We start from the raw sequence: 16,493 nt of genomic DNA, 5'->3' as shown, positions 1-16,493 counted from the left end.
ACAATGAAGAGCGGAAGATGGACGTGAGTGTCTGATGGCCTTCATTAGTTCTGGTTTAGTTCTGGATCACAGACACCACTCCAGCTCATCCCAGAGGCACTGAAGCTTCATCATTCTGTAGATACTCACTCACTCACTGATTCAGGGATGGCCTCAGACCTGATAAAAACATTCATTCATTCATTATCCAATAATTGTCCAATTCAGGGTCGCGGTGGGTCCAGAGCCTACATGGAATCATTGGGCGCAAGGTGGGAATACACCCTGGAGGGGCGCCAGTCCTTCACAGGGCAACAGGAGCACCCGGAGGAAACCCACGCAGACACAGAGAGAACACACCACACTCCTCACAGACAGTCACCCGGAGGAAACCCACACAGACACAGAGAGAACACACCACACTCCTCACAGACAGTCACCCGGAGGAAACCCACACAGACACAGAGAGAACACACCACACTCCTCACAGACAGTCACCCGGAGGAAACCCACGCAGACACAGGGAGAACACACCACACTCCTCACAGACAGTCACCCGGAGGAAACCCACGCAGACACAGGGAGAACACACCACACTCCTCACAGACAGTCACCCGGAGGAAACCCACGCAGACACAGAGAGAACACACCACACTCCTCACAGACAGTCACCCGGAGGAAACCCACGCAGACACAGGGAGAACACACCACACTCCTCACAGACAGTCACCCGGAGGAAACCCACGCAGACACAGAGAGAACACCACACTCCTCACAGACAGTCACCCGGAGGAAACCCACGCAGACACAGGGAGAACACCACACTCCTCACAGACAGTCACCCGGAGGAAACCCACGCAGACACAGAGAGAACACACCACACTCCTCACAGACAGTCACCCGGAGGAAACCCACGCAGACACAGGGAGAACACACCACACTCCTCACAGACAGTCACCCGGAGGAAACCCACGCAGACACAGGGAGAACACACCACACTCCTCACAGACAGTCACCCGGAGGAAACCCACGCAGACACAGGGAGAACACCACACTCCTCACAGACAGTCACCCGGAGGAAACCCACGCAGACACAAAGAGAACACACCACACTCCTCACAGACAGTCACCCGGAGGAAACCCACGCAGACACAGGGAGAACACACCACACTCCTCACAGACAGTCTCCCGGAGGAAACCCACGCAGACACAGAGAGAACACACCACACTCCTCACAGACAGTCACCCGGAGCGGGAATCGATCCCACAACCTCCACAATCCTCTACGTTGTGAAAGGCCAATGACTGCTGTGCGTTTGGATGGTAAACGAGGTCATAGCTGTCCGTTAGAGACATGACAGAGGGGCAGTGGACTAGTCTCAGCACACACCTCTCTGATAGAAAGGGGTCAGAACAGAGTAAACCACAGTTGTGCTACAGGAGCTCTCCTGTGGGATCGGACCAGAGGGGCTAGACCCAGCTTTTGGTTGGTACCGTCCACTGCACACGAGGAAAAGCCCACAAGGTCTTTGATCAAAACATTATGACCACAGTTTAAAACTCCAGCAGCACTGCTGTGTCTGATCCACTCTACACCAGCACAACACACACTAACACACCACCACCACGTCAGTGTCACTGCAGCGCTGAGAATGATCCACCACCACATCACACCTGCTCTGTGGGGTTCCTGAGCGCTGAGGAACAGGGGGGAAGTATGCAGAGCCACAGATGAACTAAGGTCTGTAAGTGTAGAAGTACAGAGTGTTCCTGTATCGTCGGTGGAGCCGAGAGAACGGAGAGAGAGTAGAAAAATGGAGGTGGCTTTAATGTTTTGGCTGAAAGGTGTATATAGTTTGTACACCTCTAGTATTTACTATATTTTGCCAACAGTAGCTGAGAGTGGGAGCTGAGAGTGTGTGTTTTTCTGGAGAGAGGGAGAGCACTCATACATCAGACAGTGATATCTCAGAGCTGTGGGCTTCTCAGAGACACTGGAGCTGACGTTATGAGCTGCAGTTTGACCTCTGCTGCCCCCAGAGGAACAAATAATCTACACACACACACACACACACACACACACACACACTTATTCTGTCTCTCTCTCTCTGCAAACTGTGTGGATTTACTTATATTTACACTACACACACACACACACACCCGGGAGATCTGTACAATCCGTTAAAACATTACATTTCTAATCGTATCGCCCACAAGATTAAAACCAATGACAAGTAAATAGACAACACTGATGATCTGGTTACACTGGCTCCTCTGGGGATTGTGTCTCTCTTTGTCTCTCTCTCTTACTCTGTGTATGTCTCTTTCTCTTTCTCTCTCTGTGTATGTGTGTGTGTGTGTGTGTGTGTTTGTCTGTGTGTGTGTTTCTCTCTCTCTCTCTTACTCTGTGTATGTCTCTTTCTGTGTGTGTATGTGTGTGTTTGTCTCTGTGTGTGTGTGTGTGTTTGTCTCTCTCTCTCTTATTCTGTATATGTCTCTCTCTCTCTCTCTGTGTGTGTGTGTTTGTCTGTCTCTGTGTGTGTATTTCTCTTTCTCGCTCTCTAACTCTGTGTATGTCTCTTTCTCTGTGTATGTGTGTGTGTTTGTCTGTGTGTGTGTTTCTCTCTCTCTCTCTCTTACTCTGTGTGTCTCTTTCTGTGTGTGTTTGTCTCTCTCTCTCTTACTCTGTATGTCTCTCTCTCTCTCTGTGTGTGTTTGTCTGTCTCTGTGTGTGTGTGTTTCTCTCTCTCTCTCTTACTCTGTGTATGTCTTTTTCTCTCTCTCTCTGTGTGTGTGTGTGTTTCTCTCTCTCTTACTGTGTATTTCTCTTTCTCTCTCTCTAACTCTGTGTATGTCTCTTTCTCTATGTGTGTGTGTTTGTCTCTCTCTCTCTGTGTATGTGTGTGTCTCTCTCTTTGTGGGTGTGGAGAAGTGTGTGTGTGTATGTGTTGGGAAGTGAAGCTTTTGAAGTGGTCAGTGTAAGGATCTGAACCACATTGTGACAGCTGTAATGTTTTGGTCACTGTCACCAAATCTCAGGTGTTGTGGGGTGTTCTGGGTCAGTGACTCATTGAGAGTAAAGGGGTGAGCTGTTCTCAGTCCAGACACTGAGGGGTTTAAAAACTCCAGCAGCACTGCTGTGTCTGATCCACTCTACACCAGCACAACACACACTAACACACCACCACCACGTCAGTGTCACTGCAGCGCTGAGAATGATCCACCACCACATCACACCTGCTCTGTGGGGGTCCTGAGCGCTGAGGAACAGGGGGGAAGGGGGGTAACAAAGTATGCAGAGCAACAGATGAGCTATATTCTGCAATTGTAGAGCTACAGAGTGCCCCTGTGTGGTCAGTGGAGCTGAGAGAGTGAGCAGTGAGTGTAGGAACAAGGAGGGGGTAATAATGTTATGGCTGATTGTTGAATGTCTGTATTTCAGTGTGTGTGTGTGTGAGACTTTATTTTGCAGCGTTTTAATGGTCATCTCAGAGTTTCATGGCGGGGAAAAGACATGTTTATGACGATGGGAGCTCATCAGTGATTGGCTTCTTGTTTTGACTGCTGTGATTCTATTGGCTGAAGTCAGACATGGCGACTCATACAGGAGCATGTCATTGTAATGTAATTTAAATATTAAAACCATGAATAATTTCATCAGTTAAAAGAACAGAACTCATTCTCTTTTTTATTGTTTTTTTTTCCGATAGAAACTTTAATAAAGAAGCACATTCACGACGACGTTTCCGTGGCTGAACACAGTGCATGGCCATTATTTTTCACCATATTTTTTTGGCTCATTATTTTTATTGGAGCGGCGGATCCTGACGCAGCCAAACTTCACAAACATGCACCTGCAATGGATTTATTTTTGATTTTCTTTTATTTTGTGATGGAGGTCACAGTGAGGACAGCCGTAGACACACATCAGCGTCTGCACACTCTCTGAGGGAATATAACAATGATCCCAAAGGTTTTATTATGATCAGGATCATCACTGATCCATTTCTACCTCGTATTCTTTGTGTGTTACATCTTTACGCTCATTATATTTTCTCTAACTCTAAATGAAATACACGTTTTTTATTGTGGTAAAGGTATAGTGAGCGGTAATCTGGACCTGCTGTTGTTCATGAAGGTTAAAGGGTTAAACTTATACATGCATGTGTCTTTATGTCCTCACAAAGTAACAACAACAGTATTTCAGTGTTTATTTAATTAAGAAATTCATAAATGAGGCCAGTGACATCTGTACAATCAAATCAAAGACATGACACATCAGGAAGGTGACGAAATCATCAGTGTCAAAGACGACGTCTGAAAGTCACATAAAACACAGATAAAGATCAAAAGAAATGTCTGAGAATTGAAGAAACAATATCTGAATGTGTTAAAAAGGTGTGAAAGATTATTTATGTCCAAATATTTAAAAAAGAAACACTGAGAAACACAAAGAACAGATTGAGATCAAAAGAAATCAGTCTTAGAAAAGACGAAATAAGAACACAGCTATGAAGAAAGCATCTGAGTATCAAAGGACTATAAAAACAACTGTGAGATTAAGAAAAAACCTCTTAGAAATAAAGAAAATACCAGAGAATCTGATAAAGATGATTGTAGAGTTAGGGTTTTGGAGAACAGAAAACATCTGTAATAACGAGGCTCTGAGAAGATTGCTCACAAAGCTCCAAAGTGCTTGGCACAACCATGAACCTGAGAGGAACTGCATGGTTAGATCAAGCACAATGGCGTTCTGGGCGGAAACCTGAGGCCGAACCAGCTTCAGTCCAGAGTCCGCTGAGAAACGGCAGAGGAAGTCCAGTCCTAGGGCTGGGGTCAGTTTAAATGAGGATGAGGATGACTGCCGACTCTGAACGGATCCAACGTGAGAATGACAGAAGTGGGATATCCATGGAACAACCAGGAAAATGGATGAAAGGTGAAAAAGAGACTGTAAATGTAAAAGGTTCGAAGTCCTTCGCCATTGGTCAGTTTCTGAGATTTCTGCGGCTCGTCCGGTCTCTTCCTGCATTAAAGAATTCATTTCCAGTGGCCCTTAGACCAAGATGGACCAACTGAAAAAATGGTAGTGGAGTTTTGTGGAGGTCCTAGACCTGCTGGAGGACGGCGAAGAAGTGTTTCGTAAAACAGTGCGACAACTGCAAGAAAAAAAAAGATTAGTCATAGGTCATACTCTCACTGCGGAGAGATTTGGGCGCCGCCCTTTTGCGGCAAACCCCACCCACTCCTAAAAACCTTGCACCTCCCTTTATCCGCAATCTCGAAACCGCAATGAATCAGCGAATCACCCCCACCCAGTGCCCCCCAAAATTTACAAAAATGGAAAAACTCCAGTGGGACAATGTGGAAACCCTGAGTGATTTCTTTACTGAAATGATTCAGTTTCGCCGACTTGTTTTTCCTTTTAGAAAAGTCAATAGAAATCGAATTATCTCGAGCGATGGCCATCTTATTAAGAGACTGAGTCCTTCACTAAAAGAGGGTCTCAAATGGTTTCTGCCCCAAGGAGAGTGGCCCTAAGCACTTCAAGGGCAAAGATGGACTAGAAACCGCCCATTAGTCCCAATCAGAACAAATGACCCAAATGGCCACTGGCAAAAAATGACATGCCTATGTTTTTCTGAGCAGAATGAGTGGTTGAGATCATCACCCTAAAAGGATGGCACATGAGTGTGTAAGAACAAGACAGCAAAGGGTCCAGTCTGGTCATCCATCTGGGTGCTAATCTCGTTATTCCAGGACTTGTCAATTCCCTGGAGACGCTTTAGTCAGAATGGGGCGGATGGGAGCGCTAATCAACTCTAAAACGTCTGGCCAAGTGGACCACTTAGCTTGATGAAAAGGAGCAGGGCAAACATATCGATGGGGATGAAGGGTTGAAAGATGGGCGGCTGAGAAGGAAATCTCCTCTCAATGAGGTGGAAAAGTGGAGAGTCGTTTGAGAAGATGGTGGGCAAGGAATGGAAGGGTGGAATGATGGAATGGCAGGAGGACCTTCCAAGAGACTTGTTCTTACCATGGTTTTGACGCTGGTGGGTTTTGATCTCCTGGAAGATGATCTAAACCTGTAACTGTGCATCTTACCCTCTCGCAGAAACAGACATTATCATTCTTGCCTCACCTGGAAGGTTCTCGATGTATATTTATACCTACGACTGAACCTCTTACCCACTTAAAATCATAGATATTAGCTTCTAAACTCCTTGATACGCCAGACTTTTGTGGCCAGACCATTTCAGACCAAGAACCGTCTTCTGCCTCAACGGAAACCTTCTCGGAATCGGTGCAGACCTAAAAAAGTAAGAGCAAAACTGGTCATGCATTCAACAGTTATGTTCACATTTTTGAATTCGTACCTTTCTTTGTCCCGAGATGGTTCTCCAAGGCCGTCCCCCGTCGACAGGTCAAGGACGCCTTCCCTTTCTCCGATTTCTTGAGGATGGTGAGTGGAAGCTTCTTGTTCTGAGCTCAACCCGAACTGAAGACTGAAACTTCTGGACGTGCCTCTCCTCCAACACCACTTTCGTTTGCTCCGCCCCTCGTTTGTTGGGGACGGGGGTTAGTCTAGACCTTCCAGGATAGGTGGGATTCCTAGAGAGGAGTCGAACGGGGCGGGGCAAGGTTAGGGGCACTCTGAGGCAATTGGAACATGGAGGGTAGGGGGTAAAAAAAGGGGGGGGGGTGAAAAGGGATGAGGGGTCCCTTTTCCGCATTTCATAAATATTAATACAGAGTCCTCCCTCTTCATGAGGGGGGCACGATTCTTTAATTTTGTTAGAGGGGGAAGTGCTTTATTCACTTAATGGCTTTTATTAGTGCCCAGACTTCAACTCTTTCATTAGCTAAAGTGCTGCTATAATTTACAGGAGAAAGTGGTGGGGGCTGGGATTGGGGGGGAGCCTAAAGAGTGCTGCATTTGCGATCTGATGGAGTACGGCACTTATGCTATATACGTCCAACGACTTTCTGCCTCCAATCATTCCCCATGAACCCAGTCACCCCCGGGAGAGTGAGACGCATACAGATGGCTACAGAAACCATTTCTCTTTCTTTTTCTTTTTTGCTGAAGACATGCATCAGTTTTGCATCCGTCTTTCCCAAACTCTGAGCCAACCGGCTGCCGGAGCTGTGCATCTGATCTCAGCAGAAGGACGTTCAGACGGGTTCAGCATCACCAGCACTTCAAGACTTGTGCTGTCCCTCTAAAGGCTGCTCTTCTGTCAGAATTACAATCAACTCCCCAGGTTTAGAGAACTGTGATCATAGGTTAAACCAGGTGACCACACTGAGAACCAGAAGCTTAACTGGCTCTGTTCAGCTGAAATAAACCCTTTGGATGAGAATCAGTGCAGAGTTAAGTTTCTCTCTGCGCGGTCAGAACCAAGCCCTGCTTCTCTGGGGGTAGGACTGAACCTTCTGAACTCTCAGTGCCAGATAGTGATTTCTTTTCTCAGCCATTTTGGACCACTACTGGTCTTCCTTCTAAGGGGCAGCTGGCACTTAGTAATTCATTCATTATTTCATAGATTCAACCATTCACCTTCTGTAAGGCTTCATCCTGCTCTGTGCTTACCCTGAATCACTGGGCACCAGTTCCTCACAGGGTAGTAAAGTGAGTGAGTGAGTGTGTGTGTGTGTGAATGAGTGAGTGAAGCCATCAGCAGGAGTGAGTGACTGGGTGAATGTATTAAATGTCCACAGGTGTCTGGGGTGTGAAAGGATGAGTGTGCAGGATTGCCCGAAAGTGTGTATGAAATTGTTCACATTTGAGTGACAGTTTGTATTGTCCACAGGTGTGTGTGTGTGTGTGTGTGTGACTACATGTATATTTTACATTTACAGCATTTAGCAGACGCTCATCCAGAGACTAGGTGAGTGAAGCTGTTCACAGGTGTGTGTGTGTGTGTGAGAGAGAGAGACTGCTCTGTCCAGGGTGTGTTTCTGCCTCGTGCCTTTGATTCCAGTTTGGTTTGGACCCAGCACAACCCTGAATGGGATGCAGTGGTTACAGATGGTGAATGAATGAATGAATGAATGTGTTCCATGGCTGGTTTTTGGTTTTAATCATCCCTTCCTCATGTGTCATGTGACCGGCTTTTTTTCACCGCAGGCATCACATGAATAAAGCTAATTTAATCAAATAAAAAACACACACAAACGAATGTAAAATACTGCTCAGTCTCCAACGTTTCCACGGAGCGCACTCTTTAGCTGTGGACCGCGGCTCGAGATCTTCACTCCCCTCTGGACGCTGACGGAGAAAATACAGCACAGCTGTGCCTTTGTGCCGATGTCCATCATTTACTATTTCATTCACTAAGTGGCTGGTTAGCCTCAGTGACTTATTGCCGGACGGGGGTGAGGGGGAGGGCCATCTGAGACCACCACCGCCGGTGAAATCTGCTGATAGCATCTGATCTCTGCCTCAGCTCTGATTTGGGTTCCACAGGCCAAGTCTCACTCAAGATCACGTCGTTTTCTATTAAACAGTTCCTACTTCTTTATTTCCATAACTCCTCCTTTAATAAACCCTCTTCTTCCTTCGTCGTTAAAGGAGGACTACACCGTTAAACAAAAATGCTGCATCATTAAATGGTCACGATGGAAAAGTGACTGAGAATCTGGCATCGGCACAATTCTTTAAGGCGGTGGTGAAACTGAAGACGCGCACCTCCACCAGCCCCTCGCAGGAAGGTTTCACGTGAACCGGAGCCGGATGAAGTGCTGACGCCGGAGACAAAGCTCTCTGGTGATTGTACGGAGGATTTTGGTCTAAAACAAGATTGAACACAGCAACGGTTTCGTCCAGAGGACTTCTGACCCACTGCGCTTCGAGGAGTAAATTAACATCTTCATTAACTTCATTAACGATACACACACAGGGTGAGGTAAAGAAAACAGTGGCAATCCTTTTTAGGATTTCTCCTCATCAGCCCCTAAAAGCCCTTCAAACTGAGGAAGGTAACTGCTGTCGAGGGTAAAATTATTTTGTTGTAGACGCTGTTGTGTGAAATGGCAGTCTCCAGCTTTTACATTCTCACATTTTTTGCAGCATTTACAAAAACTAGGTGGAATTCCTCTTTACGTCAACAATAAACTGCAACACAAAAGCATTTAATAACAATTTATAGAAATAAAATCCTCAGAGCACCTGCAACCTCTCAGAAAACTGGGGCTGAACTTCAAATATGTCTCTCATTTATTTTCTTTGGCTTCTAAGCACCATTCATTCATTCATTCGGCTGTGGGTCCAGAGCCGACCTGGAACCATTGAGTGCAAGTCAGGACCGAGTAAAGACATTGTTTAGATATTTTTGCAGCGAATGAGGTGAAAGGCTGCTGTAGAAACAGACATCAATATCTTCAGGGCTTTATTTAAGGCTTTAAATCTAAATACAAGGTGTTTTCATTTTCTTTCCTTTTTTAAAGGGGCTGTGCTCCACATGTGGCTTCATAAGTGTTGAGAGTTGAAGGGGCAAATGCAACTTATACATTCATATTATATATATATTTTATAAAGTCCAAAGAAAAGAAAAATCATCAGAAAAGCCACTGTACAACGTCGATGCTTCTGTTAGGGGCCTGTTTTGGGAAATGTCTCAGTGCTCGGTGAAAGGAGCAGGTCAGTCATGCAAAGCTTCAGCTTTAGAGTCTGTTTATTTCTTCACCAGTTGGATTACGTCTTCGTCCTCCATCACGTGATCCTTCCCCACTTTCTGAGGGTTGTGTTTAACAGAGGAGCCCCACACCAGAGCACTGCAGGGAGAAAGCAGAGACACCAGAGGTCAGAAAACATTAGCTGTGGAATGGCTTTTTCTCATCTGCATGGAACCTACACGTCTCTACTCCACTGGACAAATCTGGTCCTGTCCATGGTTCAGTCTAAACCCTGCAGAGCTGATTTACCAGAGAGACCCGTCAATGCACACACCGCTGCTGGTAAAATCTCTGAAGTTACAGCAGCTTTCAGATGTTTTTTAATCAGATTCAGGACTGAAGGGGTTTAAACGCTGCTTGGGCCGATGAAAATCGCCAGCGAAAGCCAAATGTTCAACAAGGAAAACAGATCTGTGAGAACTGTGGGGCAGAGCTGTGTTCAGTTTTAAAAAAACAACACCACCACCACGCAAACGGCACCTAAGTTTACCGTGGTTTTCAAAGCCTGTTATTCCCATTAGAGGCGGGGTTTTGCGACACCACCGGCTCCATTTTGCGGGGGGAACTATGCTGGTGGTAAAGTGGCAAGCACCACCATTTACTTCAAAAATGTCTGTTTATGACGTTCATTACAAGTTTAACTGAATGTTATCTTTCACTAATTAACTGTTTCTGAGCAAAGGCAGCAGTAACAGCTTCTAATCTCATGAAAAGGGTTTAAACAAAGTTGGAACATTGCTGTGAAGGTCTGATAGCAGACATATGAACATTAGTGAGGTCAGGTTCTGTATCAAACGTCTCCAGATCATTTGAAAGGTATTGGGTGGAGCTTCATCACTCCAGAAAACACCACGGCCCAGTGTTCTGGGGGTGTACATCCCTCTGGGCCGTGCTACACAGCGGACATGGCGACCTTAGGCTCATATGCAGCTGCTCCAGGGTGTCCCGTTTTATTTCGTGTTTGTCTATAGAGCTTATACACTCTGTGTGCGTGAAGCTTAATGTAGCCAAACTCCTCCTTTTAAAGAGATGTCTACAAACGTTTGAGCAGTGCCCGGTCCGTCGTCTGGTTTGTGTGAGGTGAGTTACTCACTACTTGAACTCCTTGATGAGGTTTTTGTGGATTTTTAAACAGAAATCTTCAACAGATGTTCGTCCGTGGGGCAGAACCACTGGAGACGTGTAGTCAGGGAGCTGACCCTTCGGTTTGGTGTAGCTGCAGAAAAGAAAAAGCATGCATAGATGAAACAAAGAGGTTTACATCTTTCAATCGATCTTTCCAGAAGTTATTACTAATGTTTCTGGTTAATGCTGCTCTGACAGAGGGCTCAGGACACACAGTGCAGCTGTGTATGGGTTCGAGGGCCCATGCTGACCCCTTAACCGTGCGACAATGATCCTTGGGTGCGCCCATGACCCTGTCTTCATGAATTATTTTAGTGCATTTTGATTTATTTTGGACGTACATCTACTATTCTAATAAGATATATCCTGTACATCCTCTCAGAGGGGAATTCTTACATGCGCACTAGGTGAAGATAGTCCCAGATCCTCTCCAGCAGGTCGTCAAAGTTCCAGCGGTGATGAGCGGAGATGGGAACGCAGTGAGGGACTTTGTAGATGATGTCCAGCTCCTCAATGGAGATCTGATCGATTTTGTTTAAGACGTAAATGCAAGGGATGTAAACTCTGGGCGAGACACAAACAGGAAACCACAGTTAGCATCTAGAGACAGTGAAGGGGACCCTAATGCTTTTGTAGGATTTAAAATTAAATATAGCCCAAGCCAAGAATGACTGAGATAGCCCCAGGGACAACAGGCTTAAACGCTTTCATTCACTTCCCAATCACAGTAAAGTCATTTAATCAGCTGTAAGGACGACTCAAACCTGGTCAATAGAGTTTAGTGATTTTGTAAAAGTTTCACCTGTTTCCCTCCACCACGTCAATGAGGTCATCAGCCGTGGAGTCGCTTCGCAGCGTGATATCAGCGTTGTGGATTTTATACTCAGCCAAAATACTCTTCACTGTGTCCGCATCCAGTTCACTCTGAGCACACTGAGAGACGAGAGAAAAACATCAGGTCTGTTGATGCTCAAATGTGTTATTTTTTGCGATAAAACAAGCCAGGTACAGCTTTTGCAGGGGGCAGCGATGAATAAAGTTTGTTTATTTGAGCTTGAGCTGTGTCTGCCGTCTGTTGGGAGCTACTACCTATCAACGAACATCGAAAAGACAATCCAAATTTTAATTACAGTAGCTGTGAAGTTGATGCCGCCTTTGTCCTTCTTCTTGAAGCCGATGTTGGGCGGCTGCTTGTTGAGCCGAATGCCGAATCCCTCCAGCTCGTGTTCAATCAGCTTCTTGTGGCCCAGGGGCTTCAACACGTCCAGAACGATGAGGATGAGATTACAGGTACGAGCCACTACAAATACAGCAAAGAGCAATTAGATGAATGTGAACAACCACAGGCCTCTCAGGGTTCTTATATCGGGCCTCCGTCCAGCGTTTGTGTTAAAACCTGCTCTTTACCTGCAATAACCTGTCGTCCTCTACCTTTACCGTCTTTGGCTCCTTCAATGATACCTGGGAGATCCAGTAGCTGTGGCACAAAAGGAAAGAAATGATGAGGGTTTATATAAAAGTGACTACCTCCTATTAGTACAAACCCCATAGACGCTTCTCCCGGGAACATCAATGGGACGCAAATTCCTCACATACAGTGTTTATATATTTCCTTTTTAGCTTCTTTATGAAGTACACATCTCTTCCATCTTCCCACTTCTGTTACTTTAGCGAATACAAATATGTCCATGAACAGTGTCCTTCTGAATGACTCAATATATCAGTTCATCTAGCTTCCTTTGTGGTCTCAGATACTGTACCATAGTGACTTCAATAAAACCTTTATAAATGTAATTGTTTTAGCTTAAAAACACTGGAGTGGAAGTCTGAAGTTTGTCTTCTCTCATAGATACCCTTCTTCACAGTTGTGCACAGTTCTGGTTCTAATCAAACATCTGTGACCTGCTTTGGTCAAAACAACACAAGGATCAAGCCCCACAGCAGTGTGTAAACAGCCCCTGTTCAGAACGCCCGCTTTCAGCACCTGTTCCTTTAAATGATAATGAGCCGCTCGCTGTTCACCCCGACCCCGAGCGCACAGCAGTGAGGAGCGAGGAGCAGAAGCTCTGGTTTTTAGCCGTTTTCACTCTGTTCTCTTTCTTCTCCGTTTTTACTCAGTGCTCTTATTTCTCCGCGCTCGTTGTGTCTGTTTTGCTGAGTTTAACCACGTCTTTGTGCTCTCACATAAACGCGGGTCCAGTGCTGTGATTGGACAGACTCAGACGAGGGGGCGGGGCCATTCTAAAGTCTCTGCACTTGACGTCAGAAGCGGAGCAGAATCAGAACGACTCGTTTTATCCCATGTTTTCTGACTTTGCGCACAGAAAACGGACTGTGTGGTCTTGTTTCACAGTGTGCGCGTTGGTGGGCTCCAGATCCACACATTAATATGCACATGCATTGGGGTTACTTCATAATATTTTCCCTTTCAAATGTACGTGTGTTGTTTTAAGTAAGAGAACCTGGATTTTGGCGCCTTTGTAGCGGATGACTCCCGGGACCGTCGTGAGGGTGGTGAACTCGTAGGCAGCCACCTCAGAGTAAACTCCAGCCAAGTTACTGAGCAGAGTCGATTTTCCCACTGAGGGGAAGCCCACAAACCCGATACGAGCGTCTCCTGTCTTCGCCACATCAAAACCTGGAACAGACAGAGGGTTTAATTCATGATGTGTCACTCTAAGAAAAACCCTGGCTCTTGTTTATTAACAATTAATCACAACTGTCTGCAATGAAGCTCTATACAGATCCCAACTATCAAAGAAGAAATGGTCCCTACTTACTATGTACTTCACAGGAACACTAAGGTACAGTGCTATCCCCTAAATAAAACCATCATGACCTATTGTGAAGAACCTTAGGCAGTACACTTCACACCAAACCAATGTGACACACTGGGCTGGAAAGGCCACATTGTATTTTCTAGTGAACAGGAGACAGTTCTGGAGAAAGGTCGTGTCACCCCTCTCGCACCTTCTCCAGCTCCTCCTCCTCCTCCTCCTTTAGGAGTGATGAGCTCTCTCCGGAGCTTGGCCAGTCGAGCCTTCAGCAGCCCCAGGTGGTGAGCTGTGGCCTTGTTCTTCTGAGTACGAGCCATCTACAACAAAACATCAAACAGATGAGCGGCCGCGAGACCTGAAGTGCCGTGTCAACATGGTGAAAAAAAAAGGACTCTTTGGTAACTCATGTTTATAGTGCACCTTCTTTACATCACTTTACATCACATTAGTCTGCAATAATCAGAATCACTTGTGCCCTTACTACGGCCAGTAGCGGGTCATTCTCAGTTAGTGTTTTTAGCTGGTGGGAGTGGATCAGACACAGCAGCGCTGCTAGAGTTTTATCACCTCAGTGAGTGGACATACTGTTCTTATCAGCCTGCTGTGTCTGATCCACACCTGCACCACACACACACGTGAGTTGACAATGACCCACCACCAAATCATACCTGCCCTTTTAGGGTCCTGACCATTGAAAAATAGGCTCAAAGTGGGCTACAATACATTTTGAGCTACAGGTGGACTGCAGTCTGTAATTGTAGGTGCCCTAACCCTGGTAAAATGCACAATGAGCGTGGAACCAGAGGCCACATTAAGTTCTAAGGCTGAAGTAATTATTAAACATTTTATCAAACAAAGCTTATGTAGCTCTGACAGTGCTAACAAATACACACAGCTGTGTATGAGATCTGTATCATTAGCTAAATATACGGAGAAATATTGTCTGAAGTAAAAGAGAAAGGAGAGATTCGTTGCTGCTCTGTGAATGAAATCAGTTAATGACTGAAGACGAATGGAGCTAACGGCTAAACAGACAGACCTCGTTCTCAATCTCCGCGATTTTCGCGAGTAAACTCATGGTTCCGGCGCCGGTTCTGTCCTCGCGAGGCTCGAACGGAGTAAATAATACAGTCTAAACCCAACTGTGGTTTAGTTTTGTCTGTAATCCCTGGTTTTTCTGGGTTTTGGCTCCTTTTTTGGGCTCACGCGCTGTCGTGGTACAGCACCTCGCGGGTCTGAGCGCTGAGCGGAGCCAGGCGCAGCGCCACCTGCCGCACGGGAGTAACGCACACACTGTCCCATGGTTTCAAAGGAATAACGTTCATTTCGTGGAGACTTCCTCTGACGTGAACCATAGCTGCTACACAAACCTTAACCCTAAAAAAACTTTACGCACTTTAACCTTAAAATATAATGGTTAAAGACCTGGGGACATACCCTCGTTGTGAGTGTTTGAACATATTTTAGTCCCCTCTTTTCTAAAATGATTCCTCCTCAGATCCTGTACTAAGACTGTTTTAGACACATGGCCGCCCCCATGTGGAGGACCCACTCCATAGAGCATAAACAGGCTCATTCACGGACTGCAAAACAATTTAATTCCACATAAACTGCACTTTATAGAAACAATGTAAGAATAATAAATTATTATTCGGTAAAATATTTGGTATTTGGTAAAAATTGTTCATTTAAGGTAAATCTCACAAAGAAAACAGAAGGAAAAATGAAGAATCAATCATTTTTGATCATGTTTACATTTTTTTTTCTTAGTAAAGTCAACTTATTGTACTTTTTTAAAGAGAGAGAATCAAATAACACTTTCACACTCTTTAATAAATTAAACCCTGATTATTTCTCCTTTCTGAGTTTATTTAGATTTAAAACAGATTGTAATGGGAAAGGTCTACACTAAATGTTGGAACATTACTGTGAGTTTCTGATTGTATTTAGTCACGTAAACCTTAGTCAAAGTCATGTATTGATGTTAAACCCAATCCTTCAGCTCCACAGCTGATGGGTTTTAAACCCCTCTGGTCCAGACTTGGTGACATTAGGCTCATGTGTGGCCTTCTACTAGTGAATGCCTCTCTATAGAGATACTTCTGTGTGTGTACCCTTCAACACCAGCAGCTTAAATAAGCAGACTTCATTCATAACATGGGTGTCTGGGTAATTTTAGACATAAGGCACATGATGCATGACGTGATTTAATACCACAGCATAGCAAGGGTTAAAATAAGTCAACATTAAGAGACCTAAACAACATTTGGTAAATAGTATTTTTATTGTTCATATTTACTTTGCATACAGTATAATCACTCAAATGTTGGTGAAACAGCTGGATCCACCACCGATCTCCGACACTGTGACCTCTGACACCAGACAGAAGAGATCTGTGTGTTTGTTTTTGCTTGGTCAGGCTACATAATGCACTGGTCTCTCCAGCATCAGGCCATCAGATGAGTCGGGCATCCAAAAAATCAAAATCAGTCCATAACATGCGGGCAACTGGCAACTCATCATCGAGAATCAGATACAAGTCACAGGAGTCTCTAAAAGAATCTGAATTCATATCCTTTAAAACTGCTGCACTGATCTGATTCAGTCTTTTTAGAGAAACTCTACTCCTACCACAGCTTTATGGAGATTAGGTTTAGTCTCAGGCTCATATCCACAGGGTCAGGGTCAGAGAGAGAGAGAGAGAGAGAGAGGAGAGAGAAAGGAGAGAGAGGAGAGAGAGAGAGAGAGAGAGAGAGAGAGAGAGAGAGAGAGACAGAGAGGAGAGAGAGAGAGAGATTATGTCTATAGAGTATTAACTAGTTACATTTACTCTTGGTGTCCTTGTCATGATTCTTCAGCACATTATGGGATACCCCCTGTATAGGCAAAAGAAAGGGAAACTGAAATTGAAAAAAAAAAGACTTTGAAACATAA

General features: G+C 45.1%; 1 protein-coding gene across 1 annotated transcript; it reads right to left on the bottom strand.

Annotated features, from left to right (window-relative positions):
* Positions 1-9,143: 9,143 nt before the first annotated feature.
* Positions 9,144-14,843, bottom strand: drg1 (developmentally regulated GTP binding protein 1). The gene is made up of 9 exons (XM_066650909.1): positions 14,599-14,843; positions 13,753-13,876; positions 13,245-13,420; positions 12,190-12,259; positions 11,913-12,082; positions 11,585-11,715; positions 11,179-11,346; positions 10,751-10,873; positions 9,144-9,756 (listed from the first exon to the last, which is right to left on the bottom strand). The coding sequence occupies exons 1-9, from the start codon at positions 14,635-14,637 to the stop codon at positions 9,657-9,659; spliced, it is 1,101 nt and encodes a 366-aa protein (XP_066507006.1). The 5' UTR covers positions 14,638-14,843; the 3' UTR covers positions 9,144-9,656.
* Between the last annotated feature and the right edge of the window lie 1,650 nt (positions 14,844-16,493).

Source organism: Hoplias malabaricus, chromosome 18 (assembly GCF_029633855.1).
Source record: "Hoplias malabaricus isolate fHopMal1 chromosome 18, fHopMal1.hap1, whole genome shotgun sequence".
In the NCBI taxonomy this organism is placed as follows: Eukaryota; Metazoa; Chordata; class Actinopteri; order Characiformes; family Erythrinidae; genus Hoplias; species Hoplias malabaricus.
This window is presented reverse-complemented; position numbering and strand designations above follow the sequence as displayed.